General features: G+C 44.8%; 1 protein-coding gene across 8 annotated transcripts in view; it reads left to right on the top strand.

The window, feature by feature from the left end:
- Positions 1–25,792, top strand: part of LOC137434069 (high mobility group protein 20A-like) — a 124,535-nt gene that overhangs the window by 59,291 nt on the left and 39,452 nt on the right. For all 8 annotated transcript variants that reach the window (XM_078785793.1, XM_078785795.1, XM_078785794.1 and 5 more), the window contains 3 exons: positions 4,594–4,695; positions 7,875–7,953; positions 13,801–14,016. In XM_078785793.1, the coding sequence (XP_078641919.1) occupies positions 4,594–4,695; positions 7,875–7,953; positions 13,801–14,016 (397 nt within the window). The remainder of the gene's footprint in view (positions 1–4,593; positions 4,696–7,874; positions 7,954–13,800; positions 14,017–25,792) is intronic.

The following is a 25,792-nucleotide window of genomic DNA, read 5'->3' as shown; positions in this document are numbered from 1 at the left end:
CGTCAATGCCAGCCAGGGCACTGGAATCACGTGACCTTCAGTGACGAGTCTAGATTTCTGGTTTATCTTCAAGATGGCCGCGTCCGAGTGCGCAGACAAGTGCATGAAGCCTACAACGAAGATTGTATAGTGCCAAGAGTCCAAACTGGATGTGGTGGGGTGACCGTTTGGGCTGCTTTTCATGCAGGGGGCAAAACTGACCTGGTTGTTCTGAATGGAAACCTGAACCAGTTCAAGTACAGGGCCATTCTGGAAGAAACATTGCTTCCATTTGCTCGTGCAACCTTTCGAGGAAACTTTGTGTTCCAAGATGACAATGCATGGCCTCATCGTGCTCGCATGATCCAACACTTTCTTGTTGACCATGGTGTCGAGCATATGAAGTGGCCTGCCATGTCCCCGGATATGAATCCGATAGAGAACTTGTGGGCAGAATTAACGCGTCAAATCGACAACTTGGTACAGCAGCCTACCTCTGTGCGTGAATGGCAGCAGGCTATTGTCACTGCATGGCAAGCGATTCCTGTCCAAACCTTGGCAAATCTCGTGAACAGCATGCCTCGACGTGTACGTGCTCTCCTGAATGCTCGTGGGGGTTACACGAAGTACTGAACTGTAATTTTACTGTCCGTAAACCCAGTCATAATTTAACTTATGTTTTTGTTGAAATTTTTTTTGGCTCATGTGTAAAATAAAGAGATACTTCTGGAAAACGTACAGAAGTTTAACACAGTACTGTCCGTGAATTGAGTTCGATATCAGTTTACATCACTTTCAAGGATCAATTTATTTGCTTCGAAATGTCAAATGTGGTTTTTGTTTCTTTTAAAGGTCACATTAACAAAATCTGGAATAATTTCAACATAATTCCAATGAACTTTTGGTTCCAAGTCATGTTGAAAAGTAAGTTCACCCCCACAAAAAAAATATTCCATATTAAATGCCAAGTCTGTATATAAAGCACAACTCAGGTTGCATTTGTCTACTCCCACCCGGTATGCCCTTTTATTGCTCCTCCAAAAGAATGTACACCCACCACACAAGATTCTCATTTCTGACATCGCAAAAAAAATTATATATCAAAACCATCTTTTGATATTCCTTGAGAAACATGGTTCCTCTACATCAGGGGCTCCCAAAGTGCCAGTCAAATTCAGCTTGACAAGTCATTGTGTGGGTCCTGGCCCTCATCCATAATTTCTACATTTTTACCCCAGGCACACGAAGCGAAAAGCAGGGTTAGGCAATTGTTTCATGTCTGTCAGTCAGTCTGTCCGCAAACGTCAGTTTAGGATCGAGGAACAACTTAATTTCAATTGAATGTTATATTTTGAATACGAATGAGAAAAAATTAACCTGCCGTTTCGCAGTACTTTGTCTCTGAATTAATCCTGATTGCACATACGCAGAGGAATGAGATAACATTTTTACTCTGTCTGCCTGCCTGGCAGTGAAACAAATTTTCAACAAAACTTCAAGATAAACTAGGTTTGTATTTTTTATTGATTTTCTGAAATTTATAGAATTTGTTTTTCACTTGGAAGTTGTGGGTTACGATGTGTAAATAAAGGTGAAAAAAGTCTGATTCAATGCAATTTAATTCCAGGCTATAAGGCAACAAAAGGTGAACATTTTGAAAGGGGGTGTAGACTTTCTGTAGGCAATGAATCTTCAACCAGCCACACACAAAGCAGCTGGACATATGCAAAAAACATATCTTCCACGAGCCGCGAGTATGACCTGCTTCTACATTCGCAGCACTGTGCTTCGTGTTTTCATGGCTTTTCGCCGCCACATCAAAATATTTTAGCCACGCTATAAATGAGCTTCGTGGCATGTCCCACCATTTGCACTATAAACATAGCTTCGCGGGCTGTCCACCACGTCGACGTCCAAGACCCTCATTAATCCCCAACCTGAGGCTCTGCTCCCAGATATTTACCAATCCAATCCTTGGTTCTTATTTATTCATATCCTGCCTGTGGCTGCTTAGCTGTGTCATTTCCTGGTGGCATGGCTGTGCTGCTGATGCAATGCCCCTTACCAGCTAGCTGGTACTCATTTTGCCGACCACGGAAGGATGACAGGCTAAGGCGACCCACCTGGTGTTAATTCAATGGCACGACAAGGGCTTCAACTCAAGACCCTAGGATCTTAATCCAGCCACCTTAACCGTTAAGCCAACACCAGGCTTTAATTTTCGGTAACAGATCCTCGAGACTGGCCTCTTCTGGAAAAAAAAAATGCCCATGAGAACTCTCATCTCACTCGATGAGTGAGAACACAGCATCAGTCGGCAAAGACCAAAGTCGCCAAAGCCCGGGATCTCTTTTCCTCTGTGCAAACGCAAAAGGGGAATGTATAACGACACCCATGATGTTGTACCGTTCCCTGAACTCATTTGCTCAAGGGCAAGAACAAACAAATAATGCTGCCTGTGTTTTGGGGGCCTAACAGGAAGGCATGGGTGACGGCAGTTCAATTTTCGTGGACTAGTTTCATAATTTTTCCCCCCCTCTGGTGGAAAGGTATCTGTTGAAACAAAACCTTGCGTTCAAGGTTCTCCTGCTTGTCGACATTTCTGGCCACCCAATAGACCTGGACATGGCTCACCCAAAAGTCGAGGTGATCTTCCTGCCGCCCAACACCACCTCACTGATCCAGCCACTCGACCAAGGTGTAATATCCACGTTCAAAACTTATTACACAAGCCGCACCTTTCGCCACATTATGGATACGATGGAGTCCGACCCAGGTCAGGCGGTGTTGGAAAGAGTTCAACATTGCCCACTGCATTGGCACCATCAAGGAGTTGCTGGATGAGGTGAGATCCTCCACCATAAATGCATACTGGCACAACCTCTGGCCAAAGATTTTCCAGACAACACGGTGGAGAGAAATGCAATTGTTGGGTTGACACGGCAGGTGGGAGGGGAAGGATTTGACAACATGCAGCCTGAGGAGTTTGAGGATAGTCTTGCCTTGCATGGCGACAAGCTCACCGAGGAGAAGTTGGAGGCCATTAGCAAGGTTTCTGAGGGGGAGGAGGGAGAGGAAGATCCAACCTCATGGTCAAGTTCCTAGGTCAGGTGCTGCAGGACGTGTGGGCAATTGCCGACAGGGTGAAAGGAGCCGACCCGGTCATGCAGCATCGCCTCAAGTTTAAGAGGGGCTTGGATGACGTGATGCTCCCATATTAAGAGCTGCACAGAAACCTGTGGCAGTCTGCCAGGCAGCTCTACATCACGCATTTCTTCCGCCCTGGTCCCTCCACCTCAAGAGCATCAGCACCCTCTCCTGCCTCTCCTTCCTGTACTGCCTCTCCTGCCTCCCCCTCAGTGCACGACCCAGCAACCTCACCTGCACCCTCTGCTGCCTCCCCTTAGTGCATGACTCATCAGCACCCTCACTGGGGTCATCTTCAAACTTTGAGGAGTTCACTGGATTTTAATTCTTCATCATTATCATCACCATCGTCATTTGAAAAGTTGTGTGTTTGTGAAATAAAAATTTTAAATGGTATATGATGTTGTTGTTGTTTTTTTTGTTGTTTTTTGTTGTTTTTTAAAGTTTTGCAGTACGATATGGTTCAGCATGTTTAATAAACTGTAATCACATTCATTCAATAAATTTGAAACGGTACCTGGTGTTATCATTTTCTTATTTATTATAACAATTGTTTATGAGATTGTAATCATGTGCATTTGCGGTTGAAAACATTTTAAACTTCAAAAAAATTCGCCTATGAATCAGGAACTGATGGGAATCTATAACCTTAACCCCCTTTTCCCCATTGAAACAAACCCCGACTTTTGTGGTGTTGCCATTCGTGGCCTTTATCATGAATTGGGAACCGCCAGGAAACTATCCCCCTTTTCCACATTCAAACAATGCCCTGGCATCCACGGAGTTTCCTTGACATTCACGGATTTTCCTCAACATTCGCGAGATTTTCCACAAACCAGGAACTCCCAAGAACCTATTCCCCCTTTTCCCATTGAATCAATGACTCCACATTCGCGAATTCGATATTTGCGGCATTTTCCAGGAACATATTCCACGCTAATGTAGGGGTATTTATGTGGCAGCAACTGTAAATGTTGTAGCTTTTAGCATTTTTTTGAAAAGGCCGAATTGAATTGTTTAACTTTGAATTGAGTAGAATAAAAGTTATGAATAATGTTTTGCCTTTTATAACCATTTACATTTAAATTGTTTAACACTTTGGTGTGTTTATTACATTATGCTATGCTGAGAGTCATTTAAGAGCGGTGTATAAAAAATTGCACCACCTGTTGTAATAGAGCAGCCACTCCAAGACATAGGTGACTGTTCGGTCAAAGGGTTAAACATGTATATCATTCTCCATTTGATGGTTTGGATTTGATTACTGCATGGCTCCCCGCTCTTGCCAACCTGCAGTCTGCCAACATGACGAGCATGCCAAAAAACAAGTCAACATGAGGGAGGTCGTTTATCTTACAATGAGTCAAAATAGGATGGTGTGCAGTTTTATAGTTTGCAACTCGGTGAATCTTTTAATTTTAATTTTAATTAAACGAATCCATTGTTGAACAACTTCATGTCCTACAGCAAGGCCTGCAGCGAGTAACTGAGTTGGTGAAAGCTCGTGTGCATCCCAGTACCACATCCAAGTCCCAGCTTTCAACAGAAACTGTTGAGATTGCAAAGGAGGTAAAATAGTTACATATGTGTATTCTGACTGATATGTACCTGTGCATGACCTTAGTATAGCATTTGTTGCAATTAACCCTTGAATCTCCTCTTAGAAAATGACTGTTAATTCTAGGCTGCATGGCATGACAAACATGCAGTAATGTTGGGTTTCAGTCTTATGTTTTGATAACAACCTCTTCATCACAAAGTATGCCAATGATCCACCTGGAGTAGTCTATGGCCGTTTCAGCTGATTGTGTTTATTTTTTTTGCATACAGAGTCGAGGCTCGTGGAAGAGCTAGAACACAGAATGGATCAGTACACAACATAACAAAAGGAACAGCAGCAAGAGAAGGGAGAGACGCTAGCAGCAGGGCCTTCGGAGAAAATAGACAAAGACTGACAAACAAGACATGCGGGGTACCATTGAGAGATATTGGAGAATGCAAAGGGTGGACCAAGATGGATACAGAAGCAAAATTTAGGATGGGGGGGGGGGGGTGGTTTAACTGTTGTAGAAAAGATAATGGGTTTTGGATGGTGGATGATCTGAGATGGTGGTGGACATTTGTCTTAAAGACCTGGAGGGAAGAATAAGATTATCAAGAATGTTAAAGTTGGTACAACAGGCAGAAAAAAGGGGAACAAATTGGTGAAGGTGAGCTTTTATTTGATGATTTGGTGAGATTCTGGATTTTGAACTTTTATTAGAAGGGGTTGCTGGTGGACCATGTGTGCCTTGTAGATGCCGGGAGGATGGTGGAAGGGCAGGGAGAGGGTAGATGGTGCAAGGCCAGAAAGGAGGCAGAAGCAGTCAGAGTGACCACCGACCTGTTGGTGATGGCGAAGTGATGAGCCCTTAGACTCAGTTTCATCATGGGAGATTTCAATAATCTTAAAGGCCTTTGTTTCCACAGCGTGAAGCTGGACAAGGTGTGAGGCAAGGGGAGCCAGCCCTGAGGGGAGAGCAGTACTCCATCAAGCTGTGGATAAAGGCCTTGTAGGTGGATAGGAGCTCAGGTGTACCAAGGATGGACTTTGCATGTCAGAGAATGCCCAGTTGGTCACTGGCTTTGGAGGCCAACTTTGAGATGTGGTTTGCCCAAGAGAGATCATTGCTGAGAGTGAGACCCAATAGTTTGAGTGGCTGAACTTCTTTGAAAGGGTTGTTGAGAAAGTAGATGGGAAGGTTTGCGGTATGAGAGAGAGACAGAGACAGACTGATTTCTCAGGATTGAAAGACATTTTCCAAGTGTTTGATCAGTTTTTTATTTTGTCAATGTCTGAAGAGAGGGAAGAGGCTGCTGCGTGTCTGTCAGAAGGATGATGGTTGTCACGGCAGAGAGTGGAGTCTTCAGCAAAGAGATAAAGGGGATTTTCCAGTCAGAGAGATCATTGATGACGATTAAGAATAGGATGGGACCTAGAACACTGCCTTGGGGCACTTCTCCAGCCTTGATAGGGAAAGTAGAAGAAAGGATGACTTTTATCAATTGAGGAATATCTGCATTGAGGAATTTACAAGATTGGAATATGAATCCCAGATACTTAAAGAAAAACTTGGACAATCTCATCATGAAGTGCTCTCTTCATAGAATGTCAATGCAAAGCATATTCATTTCAAAATTAAATTGTAATGAATTCTGCTATGTATTATTCATATGAACCTTTTGTTAAATGTATGTGGTATTCTGTGTACATTGACGATCCAAAAGTATCTATTGTCAAATTATTTTTGTCTGAACTATGAAGTCGATGAGGAAAAAATTAGTTCTCATTGAGTGTCATATTATATGGCTGATCAGGAAGTCAACTGCCAAACGAGGCCTTTCCATGGCCTAAACGAACCCTTTTCAATTGATTTTCATGAAGGAAGATGCTCATCCTTAGCAGCAAATTGCTTCAAGTGGTAAAGTGGTTTCCAATCATACAAATCAGTTGCCATAACCTGATGATGCAGGGAGCCTGACAGAAAAATATGCCAAATGCTTGAAACAATGTGGCAGGAATTTATAATTTGGCCTACAGACAAGTCTTATCAAAAAGGCATATTCTTAGGTATTGTAGAATCAAGCCAGTGCTCGCGAATGGTGATCTCTTCTGCAGGGTGCTATGCTTTTCCTTATGCCGCTGCCCGTGAAACTACATGATGACTTGGGTTATTTTTAAGTATGTGTGTGCAAATTTATCACTGATAAATCAAAGCCTTTTACTTCTAATATTTTGTTTAAAATGGGGTAGAGTAATATTGAATCTCTTGCACTCTATGAATAATAATTCTAGACAAATACTGCACTTAGATGGACGTAGATCTGCCATTTGAAAATATGTACCACAAGTCAGGAGACGACGATGATTCACGAGCGAGCGGTATTCATTGACAAAGGACGGACTATAACCGAAACAGGCCCGGAAATGTCAAAACGAAGGTTACTGACCTTGAAATTAGATAGAAAATAATGTACAAACAGTTATGTGGTTAGTTAGCTACGCAATACCGAAAATTTGGTTTGATTACGACAACTTTGAAAATTTGACCTTTGTGACCTTCAAAGGTCAAAGGTTGAAGATTCTGTCTGAAATTTGTTGGAAAAGTTGTATTTCATGATGTATGTGATAATATAAGATCATGTACGACATTTCACCCGATCAGGAAGCGAACAATGTAATAAAACCATCAAAAATCGACTTTTCTAAATTTTGTGACCTTGTGACCTTGACCTTGGGGCGAAAATGAAAAATTGAGCTCCGTGGGGTAGACACATGAAATTGGCCTAACCAAATACTGAAACCCCTGTCAGATTCCACCAAACCCCTCGGAGAAGATGTAGCTTGAACTCGATTACCCCCTAAAAAGACACCTTTTTCTGGCGTTGCTCCGCCCACAATGGGCGCAATACGCCCACTCTCGGCAGGACACAACTAGATCATGATATCAACCTCCCACCCAAGTTTCATCAAGATCGGATGATATCATCGGTTAGTTATGCTGCAGACAGACAGACAGACAGACACACACCCATGACGAATATAGTGGTCACTGTTTGATAACTCGTGAACCAATTATACCAATTGAACCATCCTGACCTGCAGTTTTTGAAAATGCTAGATAGAATGGAGAGGTGATAAGTATTGTTACATCCTTATTTTCAGTTCTTTGTTTGGACAAATGTTTTTTGATCATCCACACATGCAGAATGAAGAGGAGGGCAAAGACCGACTTTCAGTTTTTGATATTCCAATCTTCACGGAAGAGTTCTTGGATCACAACAAAGGTAAGTTGATAGGAAATGTATCTACAACCATAGCTCACCAAATCATTGACAGAATTGGGATTTTATGTTCCGTTTCAGCGACCACCATATTTCATTTCTCTGCCAAATTATTTGGATATTGTAATTCAAATACTGTTAGTAAAGTGATGTAGTTTGATGAAGAATGGAGGAGGATACAAAATGGGATGAAAAGAGCAGATAAGGGTGGTGCCTAAAGATAGAATGGATCAGGATGTACCAAAACAAAAATAACAGTGTAAAGACACTCCAACAGCAGGGAAGGACAAAATAGAGGGACACTTGGAGAAATAATGGATGTGGGGAAAATTAGTATTCACAATCCTTTTAATATTGTTTGACATTCATGGGGTTTTTAGCCCCCGTTTGGCTTAGTCCAAAATGGGGGTTTATGGATTGAGTCTCGTCCGTGCGTCTTCAACCATATCTCGGAGATGTATGGACAAATTTTGTTCATACTTGGCAAAAAGACAATACATGGTGGTATACATATGCACACCATTTTGTTTCACGATGCGATCAAAGATGGCCGACTAGCAGCCATTTTAGTTTCTCGATTGTTGCATTTTAGTTTTAGGTCCTCGATTGTTGCAGCTGTAGCGCAGGCAGTATGGGGCGGAGTCGGTATTGAATGAATGAATGATCGTTATAAGGCCATTTTTCCCCGCTAGAGTGGGGTTTAGCCTTGCAGGCCCCATGCCAATCATGGTTCCCTGTTTGAGGCAATGTTTTTTTATGGCCGGATGCCCTTCCTGACGTCAACCATTAGTCGCCGCTTATGATGTGCAGGGATACAGTGTACTTATTCTAAATCGGGGTACACACAGGGATCATTCATCCCAGCAAGCTGGTACTTAATTTGCCGACCTCGGAAGGGTGACAGGCTGAGTCAACCCCCTTGGCGTTAATTCAGCGATTGGTTGGGATTTGAACTCGGGATCCTAAGATCCCAAGCCGACACCCTAACCGCTAAGCCAACACATGCTGCAGCAAAACACCGGTAGTGAGTAGTCCATGACGTTTTGATCTGATTGCTGGTTTCAGATGATTTTTAAGGAGGTTGCAGTATGATACACTGGTGACTGGTCCCTCTGGGCACGTAATGCTCTACAAGTAGGCCTCGGCTATCCCAGAAGAGCATCAGCATCACTTTTCCAGCAGATGGCTGTGTGCGGATTTTTTTGGGCTGTGGTGAAGTTGAATGGCGCCACTCTTTGCTTGACCGCTTTGTTTCTGGCTGAAAGTAGTGGACCCAGCTTTCATCACAAGTCACTACGCGCTGTAAGAAAGCGTCGCCTTCTGTCTCGTAACGTCGCAGAAGTTCTTCACATGCGTCCACTTGCCGTTCTTTCAGTTGGGGTGTGGGTTGTCTCGGCACCCACCTTGCAGACACTTTGTCTGTGTCTGTATTTGTTTTCAATGTGTAGAGTACTTATAATTTTTTCACTTTATTTGAACAAACACAAAAATGTTTAATTTTTTTTCACTTTTTCACTTTATAAAAAGCCATTCCCTCAAACCAATGTAGGCAGGATAGCCTAGATCCTAGGGGTATGCACACTCACTTCTCTACTGTCTAGCATCGGTTTCAATATTGACACAGCTATAAACTTTCATCCTGGTGGTTCTCAGTCAGGGTGAACCATCAATGTGAGTGCCGTCCATGTCTGGACATTAAATAGAGGAGACATCTGCTATTACAAGTTAATGGATGTTAAAGACCCAACAGTATCCTTTGTGAAGAGTAGACAAGTTATTGCTTGCACCCTGGTTAAATTCCAAATTCCTGCACACTCATTCGAGTGTCATGCACTTGGAGTGGTGAGCCCTCTAGGATTCTACCCACAGCCAGGGAAACTGCTGGAGTAGAACCGACACAATATAGAACAAGCCTATGTGCATAGACTGGTCCCTCTTCTCACTTTCTACCCGAGAAACATGCCCGCCCATCCACTGTGTCCCACTAAAGATCTCCCCATGTCTCTGACCCAATCATTTGGTTCATCTCTCCCTTAGTAAGGGAAACATATGAAAATCTGTTAACTAAATTGTTACCAAAAAATTTCTTCACCAATATGTTTGTAAAGGTGTGTAATAACATGTGTTAAAATGTTGAAGGTCAACTCCCGTGGGAAACCCAGAAAAAAAGCTGTTGAATTCGGGTACCGAAAAATTATTTTCGAGAATTTTTATTTTTTTTAATCGGCCCCTAAGTAACTTATGAGGGGTCAAATAAGGGTTTTTCATGATTCTGAGTTGATTGTTAACATTTATATTTCACCACAGAAACTCCTTTGTGGAAAAATAATTTCTAAATATATCTCATTTTCTACTTTGCAGGACATGGAGTCTAGCAATATGGATGAAGACGTTACTCCACCTGTGCTCAATTGCTTCATCTGTGCACGCTCGGATACACCAGCTGAAAGGCTCATACAGGCAACTCCAAAGGGATACTCAACTTTATTGAAACAAGCAGAAACTGTCGAAAATGTTACTGTTGTGGAACGTATGAAGGAGGCTCAAAAGGAAGGAAAACTGAGGTACCACCAGAAGTGTAAAAATGATCTGTACAACAACTTTGTTGCAACCACCAAGAAGTCAGCTCAAGCATCAAAGGCAGAGAAAGAGTCATCAAAGTTGAAGAGAAGACACACTACTTGTGAGTTCAGTTCATCAACTGGCTGCAGTTCTAGAAGATCACAGTCAGTTGACCTCCTGTATAAGGATGTATGCATTCTTTGCAACCAACCAGCCCAGCTCTACAAAAATAATCCAGCACAAGCTAGAAAGAAATACAGAGTGCCAGATAATTTGACTGCAGATACACTGAAGGCAAGCTTGCTGAAGACAGCACGGAGTCGCGGGGATGACTGGGGCACTGAAGTCACTGGACGCCTGGAAGGGATCAACGACTTGGTAGCAGAAGAAACACTGTACCATTTGCGATGCAAACTTATGTTTGCGAGAGGTGACAGTTTGTCCAAGACTGATGAGGAAGGAAAAAGGAAGAGAGGACAGAGGAGTATTGATGAGGAGCGAGAGGCAGTTTTTATTGAATTCTGCGAATGGTTAGACTCAGAATTAGAGCATGGGGTAATGAACATGGACCAAGTCCATGAAAAGCTGCAGGAGTTTGATCAGTCACCAGAGAAGAGCCTTTCTTATTCAAAGCATTGGCTAAAGATAAAACTTCTAGAGAAATACGAAGACACCTTGTATTTCACAACACAGGAAAGAAGGGCAGATGTACTCTGTCTCGAAGATGGCACCGACAATATTCTGCGAGTGCATCATGCTAATCTTGACCATGGAGATGAGAAGACTCAGATCATAAAGACGGCACTCAAGTTCATATCCAATGATATTGCCTTGATTGATTTAGGTCCAAAGTCATACCCCACCACACAGTATGACTGACATCGATAGTCAGCTGACACTTGTTCCTGCAAGCCTTGAGATGTTCTTGAGACCGATTGTCAAGACAGACGAAAGAGTTGCCGTTTGGGGGCAGAATTTTATTAAGGCCTGTCGACCTCGGTCTGGAGTATTGCCACACCAAATGGGGCTTGCCATACAACTTGATCATAGATTTGGGTCAAAATGGATGCTCAACAAGTTCCACCGGCTGGGATACACTGAGTCTTACACGGAGACACAAAACTACAAATACTGCTTCCTTAATAGTAGGAGTGGAGATGATGTTCCAGATACTTCTGGCACTCTTGACACCATTGTGGAGGAAACCGATGAACAGATCAATGATGAGGTTGCGGTTGATGCTGCGCTTGAGGATCAATCAGTGATGACAGCCAAAGTGCCAGCCAGTGAAAGTGAATTGTCAAGTAATGATCAGGTGGTCTTTATGGAGGTTGGGGAAACAAACAATGCAGTCACTCAGTTTGTTGCGGAGACAATATAGATTTAAACATTGTCTCTATTCACGGAAACACTCCCTTTCACTCAATGGGTTGGATCGAAGTCACCTCTCCGGCACCACCTTTGCCAGATCCACAGACAACAGCAGCTTTCCCCCGGGTGAAGTTGAAGGCACTCGACAAAGCTAAGATCCTGAGAGGAACTGAAGTAAAGATTATTCCATTTACGAACAGGAAACAGATAGGAACGAACGCGATCATGTTTCTCCCCCTCGCTGAGCTTTCCTCCTCCCTGGCTCATGATCAGCCACTCCTCACTCCAGGTGACACACTCTGGGCAGCGGGGTGGGTGATCAAAGCCAACGATCCTGAGTTCCCACACTCCAACTGGAATGGCTGGATGAAGAGAATCCATGCTAATGATGCAAAGCAGAGCACACAGATCGAGTTCCTCCCAGTTATTGAAGGAGACCCTAATGACCTCAACACCATCTTCACCACTCTGAAAGAGTGCATACGGCGCGCTGGGGTCGCTATAGTGACCTTTGATCTTCCGATTTGGCTGAAGGCTGTGAATATAATAAAGCAGGCAAATCTACCCGTCATTCCAAGGTTGGGTGGTTTTCACCTGCTGAAGTCTTATCTTGGATCAATGGGTAACATCATGGAAGATTCTGGACTACTAGATGTGATCCAGTTGATCTATCCTGGAAGTACGACAGCCAACCACATCATGGATGGAGGATGTTTTGACAAGGCAATCCGTGTTCACCTCCTCATCGATGCAGCCATCTATCAACACATCATGAAACTTGCCTTCACTGAGGAGGAGCGTGGTGACATGAAGACCTTCATGGAGAAGGTGGCTGATGGGAAGATGGGAGCCAGACACTCAGACCCAGTAGTGCCAGTGTTTGAGCAAAGGTTTGAAGAAACCTTTCTTTGAAGAAACACCAAGTCTCTCCATTAATATAATAATAATTTTATTTCTGTTTTACATTATACTTTACTTGACATAGACCTGGTGCTTTTTTTTAGGTTTTGCGAAGGGGACGCGGCTGAGTACATCGACATCTTCCTTGACACAGAAGCCACCAAGGAAACAGTGATTCAGGCTGGTACTGCGATTTTCAAGTACATTTACCATGGACGAGATACTACATTGGGTGAAATTCGGTACAACATGTTCTCAAGGAAGGCAGCGGCAGGAGTGATCAAACCAGAGACTCTACCTCCAACAGAGGGTGCAGCTGCACAACATTCACTCCGTGCCTACCTGCAGACCCGGGACTGGATCCTTCTACAGAGCATGTCTCTGAACCCCAGTGACTATGGATGGACAATAGGTGTGCATGGGTATGAGCCAGTTCCAACACCGGACCCCACGGCTCCTGAGGAGCTATTGCAGTTCACGAGCTGTAATTGTCATGGAGATTGCAGCAACCGGCGATGCAGCTGCAAGAAGAATGGGGTCACGTGCATCTCGGCCTGTGGAGTCTGTAATGGCATTACATGCAGAAACTGCAGTCATGATGTTGTTGAGTCTGAAGAAGACATAGACAATGACTGTTGAAACTTCTGACATTGTGAATGAGAAATAACTCTTGAGTATTATATATGTATGTGAAATAAAAGCTACTTTGTGTGTAAATGTAAAAGTGAAAATATAAATGTTAACAATCAACTCAGAATCATGAAAAACCCTTATTTGACCCCTCATAAGTTACTTAAGGGCCGATTTAAATAAATAAAAAATTCTCGAAAATAATTTTTCGGTACCCGAATTCAACAGCTTTTTTTCTGGGTTTCCCACGGGAGTTGAACTTCAACATTTTAACACATGTTATTACACACCTTTACAAACATATTGGTGAAGAAATTTTTTGGTAACAATTTAGTTAACAGATTTGTGAAATATCTCATAAAATGCCCTTACTACCTTCCCCTGCAGCACGTGAGGCAGAACTACGCCGGCTACGGAAAGCGAATGTGGAGTTTGAGGAGCAGAATGCTGTGCTGAGCAAGCATGTACAAAGTCTGCGTGCTGCTGTAGAGCGCATTGAGCGTGATGTGGCAAGTGAGAGGAGCCACAACCACACGCTCAGCCGGCATTTAGACGCGCTACGGCATGCACTCACTGCTGGCTTCCAATCTGTTCCCTTGCCTGGTGCGTATATACTGTATGCTGTTTACTATGCTTCCTTAGGTGTGTGTGTGTGTGTGTGTGTGTGTGTGTGTGTGTGTGTGTGTGTGTGTGTGTGTGTGTGTGTGTGTGTGTGTGTGTGTGTGTGTGTGTGTGTGTGTGTGTGTGTGTACACAAAAATCTTTGGCCAACTTGAAAATAAACATTTTCATTGTCACATTGGCATATTTTGATGAATACAATGTTGTTATACTGATTATGTTTTATTAAATAAACAAAAATCCATTTTATTTTATGGCTATTGGTTCATGAAATTTCAATATTTGGTGTGACCACCTTTTCCATGCAAAACAGCAGATATCCATTTTGAAATGTTTTCCTACAATTTCTGGAGAAATTACATTTTGAGATTGTTCCATGCAGTTTGCAATGTTTCCCATAATTTGCCTTTTGATTTTGGTTGTTTTTCATTTTTTCTTCATTTTCAAATAATCGTACAGGCCACAGTCGTATGCCACCACAACTTTTTATTAATTTGTAATTTCTCTCTTGCAGGTAATATAAGCCCACACTATGCCCAAGATATCAAACATGACGAGACTCAAACTAAGAGTTTTACACCAATAAGGCAATTCTGCAAGAGAAGCATCCCACAAAAACGAGTGTTTCCAGGTGTGGCATTTAATTAAGCAACAGAAACATAATGAGACTGGAGAAGATAAACATAGAAAACAGATTGGAAAGTCAAATAATCTCTTCAAAACAGATGAGAAATACATGAAGACGAGTTCCTTAAATGTATAAAAATGACGTACTGAGCTTGCAAAAGAACTGGCACAGGCATCAGGAGTTCAAGTGGACTCATGTATTGTCAGAAGTTCTCTTATCAGAAGTAGTCTCCATCAGTGAGTTGCTGTCAAAAAACCCTTTCTGCATAAAGGTAGCAAAGTCAAGAGACTGAAATATGGCCAAAACATCAGATTTGTGGTTCGAATCAGTGGGAAAAGGTACTTGGAGTGATGAGTCAAAGTTTGAAATTTTTGAAAGGAAGAGAAGGCAGTATGTCAGAAGGAAGATTGGTGAGATGTACAAGGAGATGTGCCTACACTCTACAGCCGACTGTGAAGCATGGGGAAGTATCTGTTCAGGTTTGGGGGTGTATTTCTGCTGCTAGTGCTGGTGACTTGAATGCTGACAAGTACAAGCAGATCCTAATCCACCATGGTATTCCATCAGGAAGGAGGCCAATTGGACATTGTGGCTGCATCAGAAACGTCTCTCTCTCTCTCTCTCTCTCTCTCTCTCTGTCTGTCTCTGTGTCTGTCTCTGTGTCTGTCTCTGTGTCTGTGTCTGTCTCTGTCTCTGTGTCTGTCTCTGTGTCTGTCTCTGTGTCTGTCTCTGTGTCTCTCTCTCTGTCTCTCTCTCTGTCTCTCTCTCTGTCTCTCTCTCTCTCTGTGTCTCTCTCTCTGTGTCTCTCTGTCTCTCTCTCTGTGTCTCTCTGTTTCTCTCTCTGTGTCTCTCTGTCTCTCTCTCTGTGTCTCTCTGTCTCTCTCTCTGTGTCTCTCTGTCTCTCTCTCTGTGTCTCTCTGTCTCTCTCTCTGTGTCTCTCTGTCTCTCTCTCTGTGTCTCTCTGTCTCTCTCTCTGTGTCTCTCTGTCTCTCTCTCTGTGTCTCTCTGTCTCTCTCTCTGTGTCTCTCTGTCTCTCTCTCTGTGTCTCTCTGTCTCTCTCTCTGTGTCTCTCTGTCTCTCTCTCTGTGTCTCTCTGTCTCTCTCTCTGTGTCTCTCTGTGTCTCTCTGTCTCTCTCTCTGTGTCTCTCTGTCTCTCTCTCTGTGTCTCTCTGTGTCTCTCTGTCTCTCTCTCTGTGTCTCTCTGTCTCTCACTCTCTCTGTGTCTCTCTGTCTCTCTCTCTCTGTGTCTCTCTGTCTCACCAGATGCCAGACCATCTGTTCTCCATTTCAATCCCACTTTTCTTTCAATTTTTTTTAATCAATTGAAAATTTCAACTTTCAATCCCAATCCTCCATTTCAAAAACACTAACGTTACGAAGGACCGTGGGGTGGTAAACAAGGTCAAATCTTCCACTCAGACAATCACCAATTTAGTGACAGATGGTCCTCAGAGAACGTGCATTGTCTGTCGGGAAAGCCAAACAGATCTGCAGTTTCCAACATACAGAAACTCCAACAAAATATTGTTGCGGATTTGAGAATCCTTTGTTGTAAATATCACCCTCTGTAAATAGTGTAATGATCCTTGTAAATAACTCCGTTAAGTGTAAAGATCAAAGGTCGTCCCCTTAGTTAATCCATCGCATGCACGTAGAAAATCATATACCCTTCTAAATAGTTATTTCCTTATTATGTGTATTAGCTTAAGGCTCTGGTTCCCATTAATTGACACTGCATTGCACCGAATCAGATAAGATAGAATCCCCTTTCAATTGCCACCATAAAACGCAATTGCTGGCAGCGACGCTGCCCTTTGGGTGGGGTTATTGGCATCACCTTCACCCCAAGACTCCATTGAACACGAGGTCATCTCACAGCAGAAGGTGGGAGGAGTCATCCGAGCGCCAGGAACAAGGCGTGGCTTTGCCAACGCCTCCTCAAGGGGCGGGATCGGTGAGCCCTCGCGACCAATCAAGGCCGAGGCGAGCTCACCGATGGGCGTTTCCAACAGCCGGCGGCTTGATCGCCACGCGCCTCATAAAAGGGGGGTGGGGAAGGACTCCGGAGAGATGCGGGAGATGCGGCAGATGAACCACAGATAAGCGAGAGACCTCCGATGAGCTTGGAGTCCACCGCAGCTTTGAATCCCCCGCAGCTTTGAATCCACCGCAGCTTTGAGCTTTGACGGCAGTTGCGGCCGCGAAGCAACACTGCCGTGCGAACACGATTGAGGAGGGTCGGCGGCTGCTCACCTCGAGCCGCGCCATTACACCAACCGGACCCGCATCCTTCCCGCCCTGTGATCGCACCTTCTCGTCCGTCCAGCCACCCACCTCCTGCCATTCATTTCTGCTTCATTCCCCGTGTAAGTCTGATTGTCGTCTGTCCTTTGTGTTGTCCCTGGGAATAAGTAAGACTGTTAGGTAAGCTAGAATTGCTCTGTGTCCTTCTGATCCTTCCATTTCCCTGTAAATTACATTTCATTTCTTTTCTGCTTTGGTTGTGTGTAAATAATTAATAAATCCCTGTGTTCTTTCTTTACCCCTTTTTGCTTCTTCACATTCGGTCGCTTTAGAGGTTTCCACATTGAGTACCTGTGGCACGATTTGGCCAACGTTTCGGAATCTGGTTAGTGAATGCTAATGACTCGAACTTCGGGTTGCTAAAAACCGCTCGGCAACTCGACCATCTAAAACCGTGGTTCGAGCGGGAGTCCCTACCCTGCTTCGCGGTCAGGAGTGGCACTCAGGTCCTTGGGACTTTTCGTCGACCAAATACCCTGGCTGCTCCCGACCGGAAGGAGCGTTGGGACCCCCAGGACTCACGTCGGTCAGTCGCGGACAAGGGGATTAATCCCCCCTTGGTAAGGGGAAAAGGGGCCGACGTTGAGATCCGTAACAAATTGGTGTCAGAAGTGGGATTCGAACCCACGCCTCCAGGGGAGACTGCGACCGAGAGTGAGTTGGTCGTGGCACGGGTGCGGGGGGGCACATTGAAGCGCGTGATGGGGAGTGTTACAGGGGATGTAGCGGAAGAGTACACACCTGTGGTGAGTGTTACGGAGGACGTAACGGGAGAGTGTGCGCAAGAGGATGCATGAGAAAGGTGTGTAACGGAGGTGTGTGTGAGGAAAGAGTGCGCCGAGGAGTGAGTGTGCTGTCGAGAGTGAGAGTGAACGCACGACAGAGTGTGGTAGTAAGAGTGACACGGAGCACGAGTTGGTTGTGGCAGGTGAGAGAGAATGTACACCTGGAATGAAAGGATGCACACCTGGAATGGTTGAGCGCGTGTGGGAATGCACACTTGAGTTGGTAGTGAAGCACGTGATTGGGTGTGCAGGTGAGTGCACACCCGTGGTTGTCACAGAGGATGTGAACGAGGAGTGGGCGCGAAGAGGTGTGTTGATGAGGTGTGCGAACGACGAAGGTGTGCGGTGGTCAGGTGTGTGACGAAGTCTGTGAGCGTAATGAGTGTACCTGGGGGGTTTGTAAGAGAAGGTGCAATGACGGAGTGTATGGAGACACCTGGATGTGTGAATAAGGGACGGAACGCGTGGTGTGAGCATGCAAGTGAAGCATCGACGTTAAACGGAGCAGCGATTAGATCGACTTTTAGCCGAAGCGAGCCCCCGGTTCGTGCCGGGCTTTGTGTGCAGCGGGAACCAGCAGGGATCGTAACCACGGCGGTTTCGAAAGAACCGCCGTGCACGATCCACGCCGGGCCTCGCTCTGAACGGTCGCGTCCGTGCTCCGCTAAGCGGAGCGGGCGGCCCGGTTCGAGGACGGGTAGGAAGGGTCGGCACGGCGACCCCTTGTGGTTGCAGCGTTCCGGCCGGCCGAGATTGGGGCATCGGACGGCTCCGTGCCGAGATGGTGCGTGGAATCTCGGCCCGAGTAAGCCTCCTTCCCTGCACCGAATGCCGGACGGACCCAACCGCCGGCAACGAACCAACCGCATTCATTGCTCGGCTTTGCGAAGCCGAGCTTTGGAAATGTAAAGACGCACCGAGGCTCAAGTTAAAGGACATTTGGTAGGGATAGGGAATTTGTGATTGGCAAATTTTTGATTGGCTGGAATTGGATGGGCTAAATTGATAGTGGGAGATGCCCGATGTGGTGGGATGGCAACTCTGCCATCCCTCACATCAAACATGGGGCACATGAGCTATAGTTTTATGGGGTTTTTGGCAGTGTAAGCTCGCCGAGGGAGGGTTAGGATAATGTGTAGGGACCTAGAGATGACCATAGGTAACGGTAGCGTAAGTAGCGACATTGGACAGGTAGTCGGGGACATAGAGAGGTTAGAATGGCTGTTAATGACGTGGGATGTGCTTAGTTTAAAGGGAAGATGGGGAGCACCAAGTTAGAAGGAACCAGGGTAGATAAGATGGTGCCGTGTGTTTGTGTTGAAAGTGTATGGAGCAATGTACGAGTGAGTAATGGTGATTGTGGATTGTATTGAGCGTGGAAGTGTATGGAGCAGTGCATGAGGAACAATTGTGGTTGTGCATTGTATTGAATGATTGAAGAAGCCTGGGAGGAAGGAGGGTGCAGGAAGCACCAGGTATGATGGCACAGGTGTGCAAATACAGGTGTATGGAGAATGGTTGTGTGAAATACATGGAGTATGGAATATATGGAGTATGGAATGGATGGTGTGGAGGGAGTATGGTGGAAACTGTGGAGTGGGGTGGATGGTGCGAAGGTGTGAATGGGGGAAAAGTGGACCCCTATCACGAATACCCAGGGAGGGCAGTTTAAGAGTTAGGTAGAGGGAGTAGGTAAATTGTGGTTGGATATTGGCATCTGTGGTGCGTGGTGGAAGAATGGTGTTTGGATGGGTCCATTAGTGACGTGGAAATGGCTGGGCGTGTGGCCTGTTAGTGTGTGTAGTTAAATGGGCACCCCGCCACTGTTAGGATGTCGGCCAGGTGAGGCCGCAGGTGGGCTCTGGGAGCCGGTAGAGTTGTTGTGGATGGGGCCCGAGGATCCGGAGGACGGACCCGGGTAGCCCAGTGGCAGAGAGGGCACCGAGTGGGGAGAGCGCCAGAGGGCCTTCCCCAGTTAGATAGGTTAGGGTAAGGAGCAGGTAAGCTCGGAGGCAACTGCAGTGGTGGAGGTGTGCAGGTGGGTAGACCTGCTGGGAGAGCCACACGACCCAGTCCTGAAATTGTGCAAAGGCACAGGGAGTTGAACCGGGGGAGTGAGACCCCAAATTGAGGAAGCACCACAGTTTGGTCAATGGGAATTTGGTTCTTAAAACCGCATAGAGTAAGATGGCCAGTGGATTGGCAGGGAAAGACCCCGGGTAGTGTAAAGTGTATTAAAGTCATTTAGAGGATAGTTAGGATTGAAATCTCCTCGCACCATCTACATCCACTCACCTGAGGTGACGCAACTCCACACCATGCCATGTTTTTATTATTTTGGTGCAAATGTTTGGAATGTGAGATGCATCATGACGTGGGTGTGACATTGTGCTGATGTTCCATCTCTCCCTCCTTATGAGGATTGATGATGAATTGGTGATGGCAAATTTTGGATTAATGGGATTGTGACGAATTTGGTATAGGGGAAATATAGGGAGGACGAGACGTAGTGACGGATTTGTAAATGTGTAGGCTTTTGTAAATACGGGGAGGGGCAAGGGGGGCAGTGTAGGTCACATGTGGGGGGCGTACGTAGGGACGAACCTTTCTCAGCTCGCTCCCATGCACCCCTCATTCTGCATTGCCTTGTTTGATGTGTACCCTTGTGACCTTACCCCTCACTCACCTGTCTTCTCTGTCTTCCTTCCCCAACCCGAGGATCGTGCTCCCTGGGCACTGAGGGGAGTGTGCGGGAGTTCGCCATTGTGTGCCCGAATCCTGTGTTGCGGATTTGAAAATCCTTTGTTGTAAATATCACCCTCTGTAAATAGTGTAATGATCCTTGTAAATACCTCCGTTAAGTGTAAAGATCAAAGGTCGTCCCCTTAGTTAATCCATCGCATGCACGTAGAAAATCATATACCCTTCTAAATAGTTATTTCCTTATTATGTGTATTAGCTTAAGGCTCTGGTTCCCATTAATTGACACTGCATTGCACCGAATCAGATAAGTTAGAATCCCCTTTCAATTGCCACCATAAATCGCAATTGCCGGCAGCGATGCTGCCCTTTGGGTGGGGTTATTGGCATCACCTTCACCCCAAGACTCCATTGAACACGAGGTCATCTCGGAGCAGAAGGTGGGAGGAGTCAGCCGAGCGCCAGGAACAAGGCGTGGCTTTGCCAACACCTCCTCAAGGGGCGGGATCGGTGAGCCCTCGCGACCAATCAAGGCCGAGGCGAGCTCACCGATGGGCGTTTCCAACAGCCGGCGGCTTGATCGCCACGCGCCTCATAAAAGGGGGGTGGGGAAGGACTCCGGAGAGATGCGGGAGATGCGGCAGATGAACCACAGATAAGCGAGAGACCTCCGATGAGCTTGGAGTCCACCGCAGCTTTGAATCCCCCGCAGCTTTGAATCCCCCGCAGCTTTGAATCCACCGCAGCTTTGAGCTTTGACGGCAGTTGCGGCCGCGAAGCAACGCCGCCGTGCGAACACGATTGAGGAGGGTCGGCGGCTGCTCACCTCGAGCCGCGCCATTACACCAACCGGACCCGCATCCTTCCCGCCCTGTGATCCCACCTTCTCGTCCGTCCAGCCATCCACCTCCTGCCAATCATTTCTGCTTCATTCCCCGTGTAAGTCTGATTGTCATCTGTCCTTTGTGTTGTCCCTGGGAATAAGTAAGACTGTGTAGGTAAGCTAGAATTGCTCTGTGTCCTTCTGATCCTTCCATTTCCCTGTAAATTACATATAATTTCTTTTCTGCTTTGGTTGTGTGTAAATAATTAATAAATCCCTGTGTTCTTTCTTTACCCCTTTTTGCTTCTTCACATTCGGTCGCTTTAGAGGTTTCCACATTGAGTACCTGTGGCATGATTTGGCCAACGTTTTGGAATCGGGTTAGTGAATGCTAATGACTCGAACTTCGGGTTGCTAAAAACCGCTCGGCAACTAGACCAGCTAAAACCGTGGTTCGAGCGGGAGTCCCTACCCTGCTTCGCGGTCAGGAGTGGCACTCAGGTCCTTGGGACTTTTCGTCGACCAAATACCCTGGCTGCTCCCGACCGGAAGGAGCGTTGGGACCCCCGGGACCCACGTCGGTCAGTCGCGGACAAGGGGATTAATCCCCCCTTGGTAAGGGGAAAAGGGGCCGACGTTGAGATCCGTAACAATATGTTGCCTAAATTTGCTTCGTCCGTCTGAAATGATAGATGCCGAGAGAATAAACGACCGGTTTTCAAACCTCATAATGATGTTTGGCACCAAATTCCCAATAACCGTGAGTTTGACTCTCGCCGCAGTTATAATTCTCAATTTCCAAACTGCGCACCAGGCTTACACACTAGAGGGTATGAAACAGGTTTATTGTAATAAGGAAAAGGAACCAGCGATTGTAGGGACTGTAGGGAGAACAAGAAAGCAAACACACAGATAGCTTTCTATCATCATACTAATATACACCATTTGGTGTCTGACCGTGATACATTCGGTCGTAACTTATCCAATTTCAACTAAACTTGACAGGAGCGCTGAGGGTAACACGATAGAGGTTGTAATGGCTTTATTTCTCCCCTCCCCAAGGGGGTTTTCTGTTTTGGATGAAATCCATTTTAATGTGTATATCCGTGTTATGATAGCTAATTGTGACATTTTTCCAAGGCTTCTATATAACATATAACTTCTATATAACAAAAGTAATAACACTATGATTAATAGCCTTATATTAATGTTATTATAAAACAATATTAATACTGTACTAATAATATCCCCTCTCCCCAAGGGGTTTTTCCATCTTGGATAAATGATGTGTTAAGGTGTATAAATAGCTTACTGTGGTGTTTTCCAACCTGCTTCTAATAACAAAAGCAATAACAACAATAACTAGAATGACATTTGGTAGAGAGCATACCTCTGCCCTGCTGAACAGTTTATGTTTTGTATCCCACTGATAGGCCAGATCTGGATCCAGACCTGAACAAAAATCTAATCGGCTTGTTCTTTTCACTAATCCAACTCATCCACCACGTTTTGTCATAAGTCGTCCACAACTCTTTTAAATATCATGCTATATATTGCTTTTCGCCCGGTCTCTCAATGGTGAAGAATCACTTAGAAATTAAATAGTTCTCGCATCCAAATCCATATTCAGATCTTCACCAAAATCGAATCCAGTCGGTCTTGTCACACACCCAACCGGTCCACAAAGTTTCATCCAAATCTGTCCATAAGGTTTTGAGATATCATGCTATTTATCGGTTTAGCACTATCACACAATGGTGAAGAATCACTTTAAAATTAAATAGTTCTCGTATTTGAATCCATATTCAGATCTTCACCAAAATCGAATCGATTAGTCCTTGTCACACAGACAGCCTGTCCACCAAGTTTTGTCCAAATCCATCCATAACTTTTTGAGATATCCTGCCATATATTGTTTTTGGCCCTATCTCCCAATGGTGAAGAATCACTTTTAAAATTCTACGAGCTGGATCCGAATCTGGATCTTCACCAAAATCGAATCAATTCTTCCTTGTCACATACACTAACTCTCTGCCAAATTTAGTCCGAATCCGTCGTCAACTTTTTGAAATATCTTGTTCACAAACAGACAAACAAACATACAAGAATACGTCATGCAGAGCACAATACTTGCAACATCCGCCCCACCCCCAAAAAGGTTTCCATTGACATGAAATTGTCCATTTCATCAAGATTAAAATTGACGATCTTGAACAAAACTGGGGTAAATATCAGGAAAAGTGACTATTTTTCAGATGAATATTGATGATTTTAGAATTTTGACCTAGAGTTGACCTTTTGACCTCAAAAAATAGTTGGTTTCCCCATTTACTGTCTCAATGTGCAAATGCTGTTCAATTTTCAATTCAATCAGATGAAAATTGACGGTTTTAGAAATGTGACCTCCAGATGACATTTGACCTCAAAATCAATAGGCTTCTTATTTGTGACGACCTCTACAGCTTGGTGAAGTTTCATGATGTTTGGTTTGGAATTGTGACGTGTAGGCGAGTGACAGACAGACAGAATAACAAACGCAACATTCTCCAATTGGTGAAGGTGAGCAGTGATTCTGGATTTTTGGACTTTTACTAGAAGGGGGTTGCTGGTCGACCACGTGCGCCTCGTAGATGCCGGGAGGATGGTGGAAGGGCAGGGAGAGGGTAGAGGGTCTTTGATTTTGCAAGTAACAAACAAGAAGACATCATGCAGAGCACAATACTTGCGAAATCCACCGCTCATCTCCCACCCCCCCCCCCCACCCCCCACCCCCCACCTCCCCCGAAAAAAGGTTGCCATTGATCCAGCAAATTGTCCATTTCATCAAGATTAATATTGGCGATCTTGATCATAGCTCGGGTCAATAGGATGAAAAGTGCCGATTTTTCAGATGAAAATTGACTTTAGAAGTTTGACCTAGAGTTGACCTTTTGACCTCAAAATAGTTGGTTTACCAATTTAGTGAGGTACTATGCAAATGCTGTTAAATATTGAAGTCAATTGGATGAAAATTGATGATTTTGGAAGTTTGACCTTGAGTTGACCTTTTGACCTCAAAATATTTGGTTTCCCAATTTAGTGACTATGTGCAAATGCTGTTAAATTTCAAGTCAATCGGATGAAAATTGATGATTTTGGAAGTTTGACCTTGAGTTGACCTTTTGACCTCAAAATAGTTTGTTTTCCAATTGACTCAATATACAAATGCTGTTCAATTTTCAAGTCACTCGGATGAAAAATGGCGATTTTTGAAATTTGACCTCCAGTTGATCTTGACCTTTGACCTCAAAATCAATAGGCTTCTCAAGTGTAACAACCTCTACAACTTCGTGAAGTTTCATGATGATCGGTTTAGAATTGTGATCTGTAGGTGAGTGACAAACACAGACAGAATAACAAATGCAACTGACGAATATACTTGAAAAATCCTCCATTTTGCAAGTAACAAACAGACAGACAGGGGTGAAAACAAAAATAACCTCCATCCACTTTTGGTGGCGGAGGTAAAAACATGTCTAGCAATGCCATGTCCGGGTTCCGTAGCTTCTAGCACACAGGCATTTGGAAGGCGTCGTTAGTCCTCTCTGGTGTCTGCCGTGTCCAATTTGCTGGTCTCTCGGGAGTCAACTCGACTGTCCTGCTAACCTTACTCCCCAACTTTCCCTGCTGAACTCGGAACTAACTGAGTTCCTTGCCCTGTGCTGTCCACGCTGAACTGCCTGTTCTGTCCGTGCCCCTTGGATTAATGAGGAGGCGGGGGGGGGGGGGGGGGGGAGTGGGAACCTTTTGGACTGATTATGGGGCCATGATTATCAGCTTCTGAACAAATTTCGACACATTCCCTATCATTTTAACACAGCTACCACCCAATTGTGCTAAACGTTTATTAACGACGTAACTTGTCGATTTTACGCCCGTTTTACCCCTACCACTGTTGGTTTCAGTACGTCAAAATAATAAAAATAATTGCACATATTTCCAAACAAAGGTGCTTGAGGCTTCCCTGTCTTTGTGCAACCGTTTGAAAAATGAAATGTAAATGGTGAGAAAACAAACAAAACAATGACACCTCCTGACAGCACCAAAAGACACGGAGTCGAAAAGACCACAAATTGAGAGAAACTTTGCTTTATTTATGAATTCTGAGGCTGCAGATAGGATGCACATGTGGACATGTGTAAATAATTAGACAAGGATGAAAAATAAATGCGAGGATAAAGACTCGTTAAGAAACACGAAGAGCGTATTGTAAGCTTTGCAAAGGGACATTAATTATAAGATTTGTTGATTTGTGCATTTGAGAGCTGTATTGTCTGACGCAAGTTTGCAACCTATGTAAATTTGAGCTGCCGGCAGCCACAGGGAAATGGATTACAATACAAGTGTGAGCTGTGCATGGGGATTTGCACTGTGCCATTGTGCAAATTAATCAGAGCTGCCAAAACCGTAATGTACCGTGGGCCTAGGACTTTCGCCGTTTAATCACACTACCTTGGCTTCTGTGCCAAAAAGACATTCC

Source organism: Myxine glutinosa, chromosome 10, assembly GCF_964187855.1.
Source record: "Myxine glutinosa chromosome 10, kmMyxGlut1.1, whole genome shotgun sequence".
Lineage (NCBI taxonomy): Eukaryota > Metazoa > Chordata > Myxini > Myxiniformes > Myxinidae > Myxine > Myxine glutinosa.
The sequence above is the reverse complement of the archived record's forward strand: the minus strand, read 5'-3'. Positions and strand labels throughout refer to the sequence as shown.